Source organism: Electrophorus electricus, chromosome 6 (assembly GCF_041902795.1).
Source record: "Electrophorus electricus isolate QZ-2024a chromosome 6, ASM4190279v1, whole genome shotgun sequence".
Lineage (NCBI taxonomy): Eukaryota > Metazoa > Chordata > Actinopteri > Gymnotiformes > Gymnotidae > Electrophorus > Electrophorus electricus.
In genome coordinates this window covers 32,224,556-32,241,026 of record NC_137502.1, presented here as the reverse complement: position 1 = coordinate 32,241,026, position 16,471 = coordinate 32,224,556, and the positions used below count along the sequence as shown (strand labels likewise).

Genomic DNA, 16,471 nt, shown 5'->3' with positions numbered 1-16,471 from the left:
TTTTTCTCCTCCGTCTCAGTATTGCTGCGAGTCAGCATTTCGCACTGCAACCTGCGTCGGCACTGGTATTTTATGTATGTTCTGCCTTATTTTAAGTTGTTTACAATCAACTGAAAATTGAGATATACTTCACAGAGATCATTTTATTTGCTTATATACATGTATATACATCACCGCAGCAACGTGCACTTTAAGCAGGTTTTAAGGAAGAGTAACCCTAACAAGTACTGAGCTATTCAAAGAAGCACTGAAAAATGAAAATATGACATCATAAGTGCTGTAATCAGTTTGACGCGACGACTGTCGTAACGTGCATTATATAAGGTGCTTTACTGACACACATGCATGCTGGGGACAATTTGCAGCCAGGCATGAGAGAATGTCAGCATGGAAGTGGAACGGCATCTTTTAGAGGGACTCTGCACTGTCCAAGCATTTAGTGAAAACAGTTTTCAGACAACTAATAGTCTGATGCTGTGAGCTTGGGAAGCACTAAGCAAAATCTGCTGTTATGAGGTCTGTAGCACGTAACCTCTTTAACCGTGTCAAAGGTTAAAGAATTCAGGTCTGTGCATTAGCGCTGCATCTGCTCCTTAAAAGCTAAGTGCTGATAAACAGACCGGTGCTTTCCTGTTCCTCAGGTGAGTAGCAAGTCTGAAAATCTGATCAGGCTGGAAGAAAACAGTCTGGGATTCACGGGGGGGATTCAGAAATCAGAACTGCAATTAGAATCCATTCTCCTGACTGTAGCAGCACACCAGCAGTACTGAGTCTAAACAAAGTAGGTTGCGACTACTTCGAGAGATCTTTCATTATACGTAGTGAAGATCCCCTGTAACCACTGCCGAAGTGATTCCAGTGGTTAAGGTAGTGGAAGAGTTGGTAGAGCTTCAGCCTTTGCTCGAACCCCGGGGCCTTGGGGATCTTCTGGTGGTAAGCATCGTAAAACCGCCTGCCGAAGCCGCCGAACATGCCAGCGATGGCTAGCTCGAACTCAGAGTGGCCATAAAACGAGGCCGGGTCAAAGATGATGGGGCCGTCCAAGTACTCGGCCACATTGCCGCTCCACAGGTCTCCGTGGAGCAACGCAGGCTCCACCTCCACGCCGGAGAACAGCTGCGGGACCTTCAGCTGGACACAGAGAGGACACCACACGTGAGGACCAATCAGGGACCGTCAGGGCAGAGTTTCCCCAGCCGGTCCTTTAGGACCGCTGGACGGTCCGCATACTCGTTCTGTCTTTGCGCCCATCACACACAAACCAACCAACCGAGAACACCACACACCTGGTAAGGAGGGCGCAGGTATTGGACACACGAAATATGTGGATCGTCCAGGGGTCCTTGAGGACTGGATTGGGAAACACTGTACAGCAAGAAATTCTATAAGAAAAAACCTACAAAAGGATTAAGTACAAAGAGGGAATGATTAAAACCGCTGAACATCTTCAACATTTTGTTTCTATTCAGACACGCCTGGTCATCGCACTAACTGAGTCAGGCAGGCTTAGTGCTGCATGCTTACTGTGGTTGACCATAGCCGTTACCTGGAGGCTGGCCCATAACTCCCTAGCTTCCCTGTCCCCGTATGCTTGCTCCACCAGTCCCAGCTGGTGCTGAAGTCTCTGCTGGGTGTAAAACGACACCCAGTCAGTCTGCCAGTCGTTCACCTGTGGGTGAGGAAGGGAGGCCGGAAATGCGTTCAGCGCCCTACACGGGTCCAGGTGCTGCTGTGGGACTCGACTCATGGCATTAATTTCAGACCTGAGGAATGTAGCCGCAGCACGTCACTACGTGGAACCCGAACCGGTCAACGACAGGAACCTCCGACTGGCCGGATCCTTTTCCTGCAGGGGTGAAAAACACTCGTTCGACGTTACGTTGCACCGGGGCTTCCCAATGCCAACCTGCACTTCCTGGTTTTTCCTTCTTATTGCGCTCACTGAAGTTACGCGTTGCTCATAGTCATCGATCGCAATGAAACCACTAAGGCTGCAGTGCTACGTCATTACAGGTGCTCTTAAACATCAGGTCCCACTTCTGGGGGGAGACACTAACCTGTGCAGTGCTGTTTTCCTTCCACCATGGAACATGGGTGCTTCTCTAAAGCAACCACAGATAATGCAGCACTCAATAGCAGCGCAAAACTGAGGTGTTAGACGCCAGAACCGCGTTGTCTTACCAATGGTTTGCTCAGCCTTGATCTGTTTCTCTTTCTGTCTTTTATTATGCAGGTGCAGGTCAGCTAGTTGCTCCCCCAGTTGAGCAGAGTACCTTTATGAATAACAGTATACACAAAATACATTTACACTTCTACACAAAGGAGTTTAAAGCAGCTGTCCACCGGGTGACTCTTCTTTTGGAGCTGCCTGGGGTCAGGTGTCTTTCTCAAGCACACAATGGCAGTGGCCATTGGTTAGGATCAAACCTCTGAACATCTGAAGCACAGCCAAGTTCTCTAACCACCTGTGTGGAATTAGTATACTGCCATTGGTGGGTGAACTATGATGCTTGTGGTTGAGGAAGCTGAGGAAGCTATGTGAGGGTGAGGCACGAGCCTGTGCGCAAAACCCGCCTGCTCAGCAATCTCATGTCCACGTGCTCCATAACAAACACGGCTCCGCCTTGGTTGAGGTCCACAACCTTCATTGGTCTCGGGGCTTTGATGGCGTTCGTGGACAAGATGGCTTCCAGACTCGCTTTCTCTCCATCAAACATCTGTCTAGCCTTGGTGTGAGGAGACAGAAAGCAAGAACCTCCGAAGAGCGTTTCATAGCAACATTTAACTAAAAAAAACCCACCCACGCCCACAAAGTACAAAGCAGTGTGACATCGAAGTTGTACTTTTTACACACACACCAGCCATATGGCTACTATATGTATTTACTCCCATCAGTGCGTTAAGGGTCTTTAAACAGAGCACCTGGTTCTTGTAGTTTATCTTGGCGAAGACTCTTCCAAAGTCTGTGTCATAGCTCAGGCCCTCGCTGATACATCCGCCCCCGGAGTGTCCAGTGGCTTTCAGCTTGGCAGTTCCCAGCTCCCTCTTCAGTAGCGCTTCCATGTCTTACCGTCGTACACACCGCAATGGGGAGCCGCTATTCGCAACACGAAAGGCAGTTGCGGCAGGTATCCAAGTTAGCCCGATACACACATACACGGCACACAGGCTATGTTTTGTGTAGCACCCACCTTTCTGTAGCCGATCGTACTGTCACGCGGGTTGTGGGATATGTCAAAATAAAAGTCATTTCTTTCACGCATGCGCTGCTGTGGCATATGAATACTGAGAATATTATTAACGCATACGATAATAATAACGAGTATGTTATTAACGCATAAGCTAATAATAACGAATATATTATTAACGCAAACGCTAATGTGGTATGTGAGTAATGAGTACTAAGCCATTTATATAATGAATAAATGTCCAACTATGAAAGTACTAGCAAACTGAGTGTTAACTGGGACGTGGGGGGTGGAATACTGTGCTTGGTATAGTGTACATGGCTAATACTCAGCAGGGTTTTTTTTTTGTTTGTTTCTTGTAATAACTGAACAAATGTCAGATGTCTAAATCATAGCTGCTTGGCTTGTTTTCAGGCCCCTCTGCTGCTCTCCTTCCATTGGCTCTCTGTAGCAGCTCACATCTGATTTAAACAATGGCACTTACCTACAAAGCCATAGCTGAACCAGCTCCCACATAGCTAAAGTCACCAATTCACCAACCCATTTACGTTCTTCACCACGCTGTCTTCGAGTCTATACTGCTGCTCGACACAAACCACCATCCCTCAGAACACAGAGAATTCACGCATCAAGACTCTTCTCTGACCTCGCACCCAGGTGGTGGAATAAACTTCTAGTGGCTGTCATAACCTATAAATGCACTCTCAGTTACGTCTTCTAGAGTTGCATGAGTGTGATAGGGTGTGATAGTGTGTGCTATGTCAGACCACCAGAACTGCTAGTCTGACCAGTCACCCCGTTCATAAACTCATTTTGACTCTGCTGGAGTCCATCATTTCATTTCCCAGGCAAAGCCAGGAGCAGTTAAAATGATCTTAATCTCCACTTAATTTGTACAAGACGCTGTCGTAGTCTATTACGGCTTTGCAGTATATGGAGATGGTTTAATAGTTGCTACGATGCCATGATGATACGATGTCCCTGAATCTTGACTCTTTGAAAAACCCCTGCGACGTGCACGTTAAGCCTGTGCCATGATAGTCATTGGACTTATCCGTCACTGCAAAACTACTACTGTCTTTTACAAACTGCTCCCAGAGTGTAATTGGAGATACTACGTGGTTACACAAATACTACGTGGTTGTTCCACTAGGACGAAACTCCGGATGTTTCCACACAATCCGACTTTGTTGCATCTCAGTAAGTTCCGTGAGGCGGAACAAGGGCGTCTCGTCCTTCGCGGAAAGCAAAGCGGGTACTTTCGCTTTCTTGTAAGAGCTACTTGTCTTCTCGAGTTGATCAGCGCTGCAGAGGGGAGAGACCTGCAGCGCAGGACGTGAGCAGGCTGGATGAACGCGCAGTTGATCCCCGGCTTGACACTCGGTGTGCACTTAAGCGCTATTACACGCTCCCTGTAGCTCGCATGAGCCTTGGGAGCCGCCGAGTGGGTTCTGTGTCTGTGTGTTCCTCCAGGGTCACCCCTCCTGTACTAGTGGCCATGCTGCAAGCCACCCAGCCAGTTCCTGTTTCCAGAGTGAAGGACGGCTCCCCAGCCTGTTTCTGTTCCTGTTCCCAGCGTAGTGGATGCTGCTCATCCTGTCCCCGTGCCTCATACCAGGCCTGCCTGTAGCCTCTGGACCTGTTGGACCTGCCAGATTGGGGCTAAGAAATGAAACGCACAACAAAGGGTCAAAGGTCTGTCCCAATTATGTCACCAAACGCACATCAGCCAGCAGCAGAACGTGCCCTGTTGGTTTTGTCAAGCTGTAGTTCAAATTTCCCACTAGTTTTAATATTTCCCAGCATAACATTCTTGATGTCAGCAGACATTTCGTCGATACATCTGAAAGAGGGAGCACCTCTTGCTACTGCTATTTACATTTATGGTATTTAGCTGACTCTTTTTATCCAAAAGTGACTTACAGTACATTTTTTCAGCATTCTCACTTATCATGGTGCTCACGATTGCTCTGCATGCCGGTAAGATCAGTGAATCATCCAGTGTGTTTTTTGCTTTAGCAACAAGTTCTGCGCACCGATAGCTGGCCTCCCCGTGCTCGCGCACCGTGGCACTTTTATCGCATCAGATTCACCTTCTTCTCAGTTTACTCTCTCAAATGTTTGTGTCCTTGATGACGAGTGAAGGACGTTTTAGTGGCGAGTTTACTGGGTACCATGATTGGACAGTTTCTCCCCACGGACACACGAACAGGCACTGAGATCTCCAGTAAGAGTCCGTATTTCATGTCCTGTGCTCAACAACTAGAGAAACAGCTAAGTGCTGAAAAACAGACCAATGTTTTCCTGTTCATGTCAGCATGGAAGCCGAATGGCATCTTTTAGAGGGACTCTGTACTGTCCAAGCATTTAGTGAAAACAGTTTTCAGACAACTAATAGTCTGATGCTGTGAGCTTGGGAAGCACTAAGCAAAATCTGCTGTTATGCGGTCTGTAGCACGTAGCCTCTTTAACCGTGTCAAAGGTTAATTCAGTTCTGTGCATTAGCGCTGCATCTGCTCCCTAAAAGCTAAGTGCTGATAAACAGACCGGTGCTTTCCTCTTCCTCAGGTGAGTAGCAAGTCTGAAAATCTGATCAGGCTGGAAGAAAATTTTGAAACAGTCTGGGATTTACTGGATTGGGGGCGGCAGGGGGGGGGGGGTGTTCAGAAATCAACTGCAAATAGAATCCATTCTCCAAGCATAATGACTGAAGCAACACACTAGCAGTACTGAGTCTAAACAAACTAGTGTCATTCCTAAATCCCCGATCAGCTAGTTTTACAGTTCTACATTCAAACAGAAAATAAAGATGCAGACTTCAGAATTAGTAGAAAAGAATATCTGGTCCTGTCCTTTATTGAAGGTTAACGTTAACAAGCATTATTGAGGCACCATCCGGAGAATAGTCTAACAATATAACAAAACCCCCACATTTTTATACATTTGTCAAGCAATTATGTATTCACCCCACCTTCCTTTGAATATTGGAGTTTGCATTTGCCTCCATTACATCCAAATCATACATTAGTCAATATATGTAAACTGATATATAACACCCACACCAGTTGAAAACCATTATCACTACATTCCTATGGAAGATTTCTCTTGACCTTGTCCTAAAGAACATTTGTTTTCTATACAGTCCTGATCCTGGTGGAGAGGTCATATATCTTACCCTGAGGTCCACTGAAGCCTACCCAGCATCCTTTGCAGAAGCCTGCAGAGGTCTCAGCAGAGGCCTCCGCCCTGTAAATAAGGCATTCTGAAAGGACACAGAATCTCTGTACTCTCTTACATTTGCATTAGACATACCAGTAACAATGTTCAAACACTTTTCCCTGTAAACATTCTTTTTATTACCTCAGAATGCGACTACTTCAAGAGATCTTTCATCATGCAAAGTGAGGACTCTCTGTAGCTGTTGCCGAAGTGATTCCACTGGTTAAGTTTGTGGAAGAGTTGGTAGAGCTTCAGCCGTTTCCCAAACCCCGGGGCCTTGGGGATCTTCTGGTGGTAGGCATTGTAAAACCGTCTGCTGAAGCCGCCCAACATGCTGCCGAGGGCCAGGTCGCACTCCGAGTGGCCGTAAAACGAACCCGAGTCAAAGATGATGGGGCCGTCCAAGTAATCGGCCGCATTGCCGCTCCACAGGTCTCCGTGGAGCAACGCAGGCTCCACCTCCACGGCGGAGAACAGCTGCGGGACCTTCAGCTGGACATGGAGAGGACACCACACGTGAGGACCAATCAGGGACCATCAGGGCAGAGTTTCCCCAGCCGGTCCTTTAGGACCGCTGGACGGTCCGCATACTCGTTCTGTCTTTGCGCCCATCACACACAAACCAACCAACCGAGAACACCACACACCTGGTAAGGAGGGCGCAGGTATTGGACACACGAAATATGTGGATCGTCCAGGGGTCCTTGAGGACTGGATTGGGAAACACTGTACAGCAAGAAATTCTATAAGAAAAAACCTACAAAAGGATTAAGTACAAAGAGGGAATGATTAAAACCGCTGAACATCTTCAACATTTTGTTTCTATTCAGACACGCCTGGTCATCGCACTAACTGAGTCAGGCAGGCTTAGTGCTGCATGCTTACTGTGGTTGACCATAGCCGTTACCTGGAGGCTGGCCCATAACTCCCTGGCTTCCCTGTCCCCGTATGCCTGCTCCACCAGTCCCAGCTGGTGCTGAAGTCTCTGCTGGGTGTAAAACGACACCCAGTCAGTCTGCCAGTCGTTCACCTGTGGGTGAGGAAGGGAGGCCAGAAATGCGTTCAGCGCCCTACACGGGTCCAGGTGCTGCTGTGGGACTCGACTCATGGCATTAATTTCATACCTGAGGAATGTAGCCGCAGCACGTCACTACGTGGAACCCGAACCGGTCAACGACAGGAACCTCCGACTGGCCGGATCCTTTTCCTGCAGGGGTGAAAAACACTCGTTCGACGTTACGTTGCACCGGGGCTTCCCAATGCCAACCTGCACTTCCTGGTTTTTCCTTCTTATTGCGCTCACTGAAGTTACGCATTGCTCATAGTCATCGATCGCAATGAAACCACTAAGGCTGCAGTGCTACGTCATTACAGGTGCTCTTAAACATCAGGTCCCACTTCTGGGGGGAGACACTAACCTGTGCAGTGCTGTTTTCCTTCCACCATGGAACATGGGTGCTTCTCTAAAGCAACCACAGATAATGCAGCACTCAATAGCAGCGCAAAACTGAGGTGTTAGACGCCAGAACCGCGTTGTCTTACCAATGGTTTGCTCAGCCTTGATCTGTTTCTCTTTCTGTCTTTTATTATGCAGGTGCAGGTCAGCTAGTTGCTCCCCCAGTTGAGCAGAGTACCTTTATGAATAACAGTATACACAAAATACATTTACACTTCTACACAAAGGAGTTTAAAGCAGCTGTCCACCGGGTGACTCTTCTTTTGGAGCTGCCTGGGGTCAGGTGTCTTTCTCAAGCACACAATGGCAGTGGCCATTGGTTAGGATCAAACCTCTGAACATCTGAAGCACAGCCAAGTTCTCTAACCACCTGTGTGGAATTAGTATACTGCCATTGGTGGGTGAACTATGATGCTTGTGGTTGAGGAAGCTGAGGAAGCTATGTGAGGGTGAGGCACGAGCCTGTGCGCAAAACCCGCCTGCTCAGCAATCTCATGTCCACGTGCTCCATAACAAACACGGCTCCGCCTTGGTTGAGGTCCACAACCTTCATTGGTCTCGGGGCTTTGATGGCGTTCGTGGACAAGATGGCTTCCAGACTCGCTTTCTCTCCATCAAACATCTGTCTAGCCTTGGTGTGAGGAGACAGAAAGCAAGAACCTCCGAAGAGCGTTTCATAGCAACATTTAACTAAAAAAAACCCACCCACGCCCACAAAGTACAAAGCAGTGTGACATCGAAGTTGTACTTTTTACACACACACCAGCCATATGGCTACTATATGTATTTACTCCCATCAGTGCGTTAAGGGTCTTTAAACAGAGCACCTGGTTCTTGTAGTTTATCTTGGCGAAGACTCTTCCAAAGTCTGTGTCATAGCTCAGGCCCTCGCTGATACATCCGCCCCCGGAGTGTCCAGTGGCTTTCAGCTTGGCAGTTCCCAGCTCCCTCTTCAGTAGCGCTTCCATGTCTTACCGTCGTACACACCGCAATGGGGAGCCGCTATTCGCAACACGAAAGGCAGTTGCGGCAGGTATCCAAGTTAGCCCGATACACACATACACGGCACACAGGCTATGTTTTGTGTAGCATCCACCTTTCTGTAGCCGATCGTACTGTCACGCAGATTGTGGGATATGTCAAAATAAAAGTCATTTCTTTCACGCATGCGCTGCTGTGGCATATGAATACTGAGAATATTATTAACGCATACGATAATAACAACGAGTATGTTATTAACGCATAAGCTAATAATAACGAATATATTATTAACGCACACGCTAATGTGGTATGTGAGTAATGAGTACTAAGCCATTTATATAATGAATAAATGTCCAACTATGAAAGTACTAGCAAACTGAGTGTTAACTGGGACGTGGGGGGTGGAATACTGTGCTTGGTATAGTGTACATGGCTAATACTCAGCAGGGTTTTTTTTTTGTTTGTTTCTTGTAATAACTGAACAAATGTCAGATGTCTAAATCATAGCTGCTTGGCTTGTTTTCAGGCCCCTCTGCTGCTCTCCTTCCATTGGCTCTCTGTAGCAGCTCACATCTGATTTAAACAATGGCACTTACCTACAAAGCCATAGCTGAACCAGCTCCCACATAGCTAAAGTCACCAATTCACCAACCCATTTACGTTCTTCACCACGCTGTCTTCGAGTCTATACTGCTGCTCGACACAAACCACCATCCCTCAGAACACAGAGAATTCACGCATCAAGACTCTTCTCTGACCTCGCACCCAGGTGGTGGAATAAACTTCTAGTGGCTGTCATAACCTATAAATGCACTCTCAGTTACGTCTTCTAGAGTTGCATGAGTGTGATAGGGTGTGATAGTGTGTGCTATGTCAGACCACCAGAACTGCTAGTCTGACCAGTCACCCCGTTCATAAACTCATTTTGACTCTGCTGGAGTCCATCATTTCATTTCCCAGGCAAAGCCAGGAGCAGTTAAAATGATCTTAATCTCCACTTAATTTGTACAAGACGCTGTCGTAGTCTATTACGGCTTTGCAGTTATATGGAGATGGTTTAATAGTTGCTACGATGCCATGATGATACGATGTCCCTGAATCTTGACTCTTTGAAAAACCCCTGCGACGTGCACGTTAAGCCTGTACCATCTGATAGTCATTGGACTCATCAGTCACTGCAAAACTACTGCCGTCCCAGAGTGTAATTAGTGATACTTAATCACAGCATTTGTACTTCCATCTGATTTTCGTAGCTTTTCCCGCTTATGACTTTGACACGTTTGATTGAGTTGTGTGCTTTCACAAGTAGACTTTCTGTGGTCTCATAATCAGCAGAGGACACGATCATGATCCCTGTGGTCTTGAGAGGAGTGTAATTACACGCGTCGACAGCTTGCCCTGCTCTATTTCCCATTGCCGGGCCCTGATCGCACATGGCCCGGAGCGTCGTTCATCCTCAGCGTGGGCACGTGAGCTCACTAGTGTGGGGCGTGGACGTGCAGACAGGCCCGGCACACGCAGGGTCACCCGCGCCAGTCCACGTCTGGTTGCTGCATAGCGACAAAGCTAATGCCCCCACCTGACTTCCACAGACACGTTTATTAAGATTTCACACCTTTACATGTAACAGAGTTCAAATGTTTACAAATTAATTTTATATGGGCCAGAAGAAGAGCTTATACAAGCTTACAAACAACCTTCGGCTGTTCTGTATGTTGGTCCTCTACCTGTAATGTACCTGTACCTTAGAGGTATAACATATACCCCATCTCTTTTGGAGAGGAGACATGCATAGAATAAGATTTTTGTTATATTTACATTAATTGTCCTTCAGGTTGTAAACAACATCTGATGTCCAAGGAGCAGCGCATGCAGATGTTGGTTCAGGTCATGTAGTGTTTATGTGTCAAGCTGTTGATACAGTGACATCTAAAGGTCTGCTTAGAAAGTGTGTTCCAGTCTCAAATGTCCTCTCTGGCAGCGTCTTCGACCTTGAGAACGTCATTGAGTGGGAGTTCCGATCTATATGTCATGCCACAGCACTAAGATATGAAAACAGGCCAGAACGGGGTTTTTTTCTATTAAAACAAATCTCCAAAAGCAATTCTACTGTCAATTATTTAATTGGTTTTACTTGAAACATTAAGCCTGACATACTAGTTTCTTTCTTGGAAAATGCCACCACCACAAAGTAAGTGTCCCATGTTACCTATGACTTATTAAAGAGTGGTCTTGATAAATAATTGATGAGGGGTTTTGGGGCAGAAGAGCATTGTGTTATAAGGTTGTGTACTAAAACAAACGTCGCAGGTGTTGGACCTGGATGTTAAAGTATAACCAACTTTACTACTGAAGTGATGAGTCTTCAAAAATTCATGATTCTAGCACACAAGACAGTTTACCACCAGTCAGACCTGCAGTGTCTGAATTGAGTGACTTTTAGAAAGAGAGCGTTTCATGTTCAAGCAGTCCTAGATGCGACGAATGACCCGTTTGTGTCCGCTGGCAGCCCCAGGGATGTGTCCTGACCTGGGCTGTGGCATTCTGCGTTTCCTGCGCTACAGCGTCCTGCTCCTGGTCGTCCTGATCTCGGTCACCCTGTACTACGGCCCTTCCTTTCAATGCCTGAGTCGGCAGCTGGAGCCAACCCTCAGCTCCCTTCGCCCAGTGCTAATCCTGGTCTGGCTTTGGCCCTTCAACAAGACCTTCGAACTCGACCTCTGCAAGCCGCGATTCAACATAGACGGCTGCATCCTGACGGCCGACCGGGAGCTGTACAGAAATGCCGATGCTGTCCTCGTCCACCACAGGGACATAGCCTGGGATCTGTCCAACCTGCCCCAGTCCCCGCGACCGGCGCAGCAGAAGTGGATCTGGATGAACTCCGAGTCGCCGTCCAACTCGCTCCGGATCCCTGGACTGAACAGCCTGTTTAACGCATCGCTAAGCTACCGGAGGGATGCCGACATTACTGTGCCCTATGGGTCGCTGGTTCCACTCGCCCAGGTGCAGGATGCACCCGCAACTCCAGAGAAAAGCAAACTGGTGTGCTGGATAGTCAGCAACTACAAACCGGAGCACATGCGGGCCCACTACTACAGAGAGCTGCAGAAACACGTCCCGATTCATGTCTATGGGGACTTCTTCAACAGGCACGTTTCAGAGCAGGAATACCGGGAGATCGTCTCCGGCTGCAAATTTTACCTCTCCTTCGAGAACTCAGAGCATGAAGACTACATCACGGAAAAACTGTTCAACGCTCTGGAGTTGGGCACTGTGCCGGTGGTCCAAGGTCCCTCCCGCCAGAACTATGAGCGTGTTGTCCCTGGCGACACCTTCATCCACGTGCAGGACTTCCCTTCCATGGCAGGCCTGGCCAGGCACCTCCTCCTCCTGAATGAAAACCATGCCCTGTATCACCGCTACTTCCGATGGAGGAGGCAATTCCAGGTGAAAATCTCCTCCTTTCCCATCGAAAATGCTTGCCACTCGTGTGATTACATCCGGCGGAACAGGAAGTACCAGGTGCTGACGGATCTCTACCAGTGGTACTGGGAGATGAGTGAAAGAGGAGATCTGGTGTCGTTTCTCTACTAACTCCTTCTCTAACACCACTCACTGGAGGAAGCCTTTTGCCATTCACCCATTAATCTGTTGATTTGTTTCGGAGTATATGATACTGTTTTTATTAAATAATATAAATGAATTAATTTTCCCCCGTGTCGGTCAAAAGGTTAGTTTACATTTCAGCCCTCAAGAACCACTTGGGAAATGGCACAATAGGCTCTCTCTCTCACACACACACACACACGGTTATTTATTTATTGTAGGCTTACAGTAAGACTCTATTCCACTGTCAGTTTATGTTAGAACAAACTTTGGTAGTCTGCTTTGTTAGGTATTGAATGTGGCGATGTTAATCAAATATTAAATATTATATTCGTTTTTAGGAAGGTTTGTTACAGTGGCTACTCTGCAGGTAGATGTAGTTGATGGTGGGGTGTCAATGCATTAACTGTTAAATTGTGTAATTTAACTGATTAATAGATATTAATGAATAAACTGTAGTGGTTAGCAGTGTCCAGTCAAAGTGAGATAAAATAACAAAATTGAATAAATTATGAAAAATCAGTGGAAAAAATTATCAACAATGTGTCGAGATTTTTCTTTCTTTCAGGAAATATTCTAAATAAGTAGCTCACGATACGCTAGACCACGCTGCCCTGTCAAACATTCACAGAAACACTTCTCCCATTGTAAATCCCCCACATTTAAGTCGATGTCACCTGAAAACCTCACTTTTTTCGTAGGCAAAGGCAGACTAGAACCCAGATAACAGAATGATTCTGGTCCGGCTCTGGCCCACTTTCCACATGGACGCACGGTACTTGGCCAGTCTACTCGGGGTTGCCAGATTGGGGCCAAGAAATGAAACGCACAAGGGGTCAAAGGTCTGTCCCAATTATGTCATCAAACGCACATCAGCCAGTAGCAGAACGTGCCCTGTTGGTTTTGTCGAGCTGTAGTGCAAATTTCCCACTAGTTTTAATATTTCCCAGCAGACATTTCGTCGATACATCTGAAAGAGGGAGCACCTTTTGCTACTGCTATTTACATTTATGGTATTTAGCTGACTCTTTTTATCCAAAAGTGACTTACAGTACATTTTTTCAGCATTCTCACTTATCATGGTGCTCACGATTGCTCTGCATGCCGGTAAGATCAGTGAATCATCCAGTGTGTTTTTTGCTTTATCAACAAGTTCTGCGCACCGATAGCTGGCCTCCCCGTGCTCGCGCACCGTGGCACTTTTATCGCATCAGATTCGCCTTCTTCTCAGTTTACTCTCTCAAATGTTTGTGTCCTTGATGACGAGTGAAGGACGTTTTAGTGGCGAGTTTACTGGGTACCATGATTGGACAGTTTCTCCCCACGGACACACGAACAGGCACTGAGATCTCCAGTAAGAGTCCGTATTTCATGTCTTCGCTGCGTCGGCTCCCGAACCGTCTGGAGTTTAACATTTTAAACAATTATTCGTCTTTTTCCAGGTGTTAAAAAAATAAATGAATTAAATAAAAAATCAAGCTTCAGAATCGCTGCGTCAGAGATCACGTGACAATTGGTGGCTCCTGGGTGGCGATTTGATCACATTTGAGCGGATTTATAATATCTTAGCGTAGCATCTTAATGATTCCTAACACAACCTATTTTAATTTTAGTTTGAAAAACGATTTTCTGGTGCAGCTTGGGGAAGAAATGTTAATGCGCATTAAAAATATTCACGGCACCCCTGGCTTGATCTTACGGCATATCGGTGAAAAACGCTGGCCTAAAGGGTCAACCCCCCCTTTGAACAAAACAAGGAAGGAAGACATTACCGGGAAAACAGGAAAGAATAAAAAATAAAAAAAACTGAGTGCAGCAAGCACCCGTAAAAGTGTATTTCTTGAAACACTTCTGGGTTCCCTCGCCATCGATTTGCGTTCGTGAAGAATAAAGTTGGATAAATTGAGGTCACTATTCTTAAAGTCGGTTTAGTACATGCGCGATCTCCGTTTTATCAGGTGAACGTGACTGCTACATAATGTTAAAATGACGAGAATCAGGCAAATGATAAACGTAGCCTACATCACTCACCTTTAATAAACCAGCTTAAAAGACAAGTCACCACGGGGTGGTGCTGTGACCCCATTATCTAACGACAGCTGAAATGAAAGCGCGCGGCGGGGACGCGATGTCTCTCCGTACACCGGGGGGAAAATAGCTACCCTTTATTACACTTAAATGTGCAGCTTGAGAAATAACGTTGGATGTTTCGTCGCTTGGCGGAAACCGCAAAGCCAAAATAGCACGTGTTTTCGTCCCAACTCCAACGCTCCAAAAACACTGCGCATAATCTGCGCGAGACCTTTCCAATTAGGCACGGTAACCACATGGAAATAATTAATGAAAAAACGGGAGCTATTTTTATACGCTAAATTGGACACATGGGTGTTGGTGCTACGCCGAGGGAAGGAGGCTGCCGACTCAGCAGCCCAGTCAGACGCGTGGAGGGTCGCGTGCGTATGAGGCGGCCGAGACACGGGGCCGCGCGGAGGCTTGATGGCCCGGGCTGCATGTGTTTTATTTACGCTGGGGCGCGAGGTCTCTTGCTGCAGTGCAACATGATTGTGGCTCCGCTCCTGCGTGCCACCGAAAGAGGACTCGGAGTGAGCAATGTGACGAGAGCTCTATCACCCCCAAACAAAACACTGCTGGATTAAAACTGCTGCACTCAGACCCATACACCCCAAACCCCCCCATCTCCGTTCCTTCGCCCCTAGCACTCACGTCTCCTAATGTCACTCCTGACAGGGAGGAAATCACACATCATGGCCCATTCTACAAACACACACACACGCACAAACATGCTCGCCTACACAAACCCTATCTCAGCATACACAGTCGTTTAACATTCTCATTCACCATCTCCCTCCTCCTATGCTCTGTGTCACTGTCACTTCCTCTCTCTCTCCCTCTCTCCCTCCCTCTCTCTGTCTCTCTCTCCGTTTTTCTGTAATGTCACGGCTCAGTGCTGAACGTCACTGAATTGATGGAGGGAGGAAAAATGGAGGACTGGGATGAGGGAGACAGAATTGATGAAAGGAAGCGCGCGTGCCTTGTTTGCCGCCGGCCGTGTGTCTGTGAGGAAGGCAGACGCACTGGTGCGAGCGCACAAACACACACTTGCCTGTGGGTGCGAGGGTGGCACAGGAGAGCTCGGTGAGGCGAGAGTGTAGCGGGTGTTTAATATGGTTCCCCACTGCTGCGAGGCCTGGAGTATGTGTGTCTGGAGGCCAGGCCCTGTATCCCCAAAGACAACACATGCTGCCAAAAGACACCTAAGCTCCCTTCTCTCTCTCTCTCTCTCTCTCTCTCTCTCTCTCTCTCTCTCTCTCTCTCTCTCTCTCTCTCTCATGTTGTCACCCAGAGGAAACCCATGGTTGGGCAGTCACACTGAGCTTCCCTTGTCAATGGAGCCCCTGGTCGGGGGTCCTGCTCCGCTGATAGCTCACGGCGCCGCTGTGTTCTGGCGGCGGAGGTGGGGTAGGAAGTCCATGAGACGACGGAGCGTGACACGGTGAGTTTCGCACGTAAGTGTTCCGTCTTCATCAATCCACGCACTCAGCGACTTCCGCTCAACCACTGCTCATGTAGGCAAGACACATAAGCAGGCAATTAAATACAAATGAAATCACTCTGCATTTGCACATCATAAAGCAATGCGCACACACGAGAGTGTGTGTGTGTGTGTGTGTGTGTGTGTGTGAGTGAATGTGTGTTTCAATACGTTTCTGCATGGATGGTGTTTGTCTAAAAGATGTTTGCTCAGTCGTGAGGTGCTGGACTGGACGGCGGGTGCAGAGAGAGAGTCCATTAAAACACGGCCAACAGATTACCGGGATGAAGTGGGGAAATCCCACATACACACGACGTCCGAAAACCCGAAGTCCAAAAGTCAAACTGACCAATGAGGCAGCTCAATCAAAACACAAAGGGTTTCTATTTTGTGTTTGTGTGAATGTGGTGTGTGTGTGTGTGTGTGTGTGTGTGTGTGTGTGTTGGCGGGGGGCAGCAGCTATGA

The 16,471-nt window shown here is 47.4% G+C and overlaps 3 protein-coding genes across 8 annotated transcripts; 1 reads left to right on the top strand and 2 right to left on the bottom strand.

Moving 5' to 3' along the window:
- Nucleotides 1-123: 123 nt before the first annotated feature.
- Nucleotides 124-3,301, bottom strand: fn3krp (fructosamine 3 kinase related protein). 4 transcript variants are annotated; one of them, XM_035524903.2, is made up of 7 exons: nucleotides 3,192-3,301; nucleotides 2,923-3,097; nucleotides 2,575-2,726; nucleotides 2,182-2,273; nucleotides 1,764-1,846; nucleotides 1,547-1,669; nucleotides 124-1,131 (listed from the first exon to the last, which is right to left on the bottom strand). In XM_035524903.2, the coding sequence occupies exons 2-7, from the start codon at nucleotides 3,061-3,063 to the stop codon at nucleotides 793-795; spliced, it is 930 nt and encodes a 309-aa protein (XP_035380796.2). In that variant the 5' UTR covers nucleotides 3,064-3,097; nucleotides 3,192-3,301; the 3' UTR covers nucleotides 124-792. The 4 variants fall into 4 exon arrangements, with proteins under 4 accessions (XP_035380796.2, XP_035380795.2, XP_081572641.1 ...); XM_035524904.2 differs by lacking the exon at nucleotides 3,192-3,301 and adding an exon at nucleotides 1,287-1,365 and having other exon boundaries at nucleotides 876-1,131; nucleotides 2,923-3,185; XM_035524902.2 differs by lacking the exon at nucleotides 3,192-3,301 and having other exon boundaries at nucleotides 2,923-3,185.
- A 2,711-nt stretch (nucleotides 3,302-6,012) lies between these two features.
- Nucleotides 6,013-9,013, bottom strand: LOC113587308 (ketosamine-3-kinase-like). Of its 3 annotated transcripts, none has more exons than XM_035524835.2 (7): nucleotides 8,960-9,013; nucleotides 8,691-8,865; nucleotides 8,343-8,494; nucleotides 7,950-8,041; nucleotides 7,532-7,614; nucleotides 7,315-7,437; nucleotides 6,013-6,899 (listed from the first exon to the last, which is right to left on the bottom strand). In XM_035524835.2, the coding sequence occupies exons 2-7, from the start codon at nucleotides 8,829-8,831 to the stop codon at nucleotides 6,561-6,563; spliced, it is 930 nt and encodes a 309-aa protein (XP_035380728.1). In that variant the 5' UTR covers nucleotides 8,832-8,865; nucleotides 8,960-9,013; the 3' UTR covers nucleotides 6,013-6,560. The 3 variants fall into 3 exon arrangements, with proteins under 3 accessions (XP_035380728.1, XP_035380727.1, XP_035380729.1); XM_035524836.2 differs by lacking the exon at nucleotides 8,960-9,013 and adding an exon at nucleotides 7,055-7,133 and having other exon boundaries at nucleotides 6,644-6,899; nucleotides 8,691-8,953; XM_035524834.2 differs by lacking the exon at nucleotides 8,960-9,013 and having other exon boundaries at nucleotides 8,691-8,953.
- Nucleotides 9,014-10,999: 1,986 nt separating this feature from the next.
- On the top strand, nucleotides 11,000-12,975 carry LOC113587304 (4-galactosyl-N-acetylglucosaminide 3-alpha-L-fucosyltransferase 9-like). Its single transcript, XM_027025898.3, has one exon. It carries the CDS (start codon nucleotides 11,320-11,322, stop codon nucleotides 12,439-12,441), a length of 1,122 nt encoding a protein of 373 aa, XP_026881699.3. The 5' UTR covers nucleotides 11,000-11,319; the 3' UTR covers nucleotides 12,442-12,975.
- Nucleotides 12,976-16,471: the final 3,496 nt, after the last annotated feature.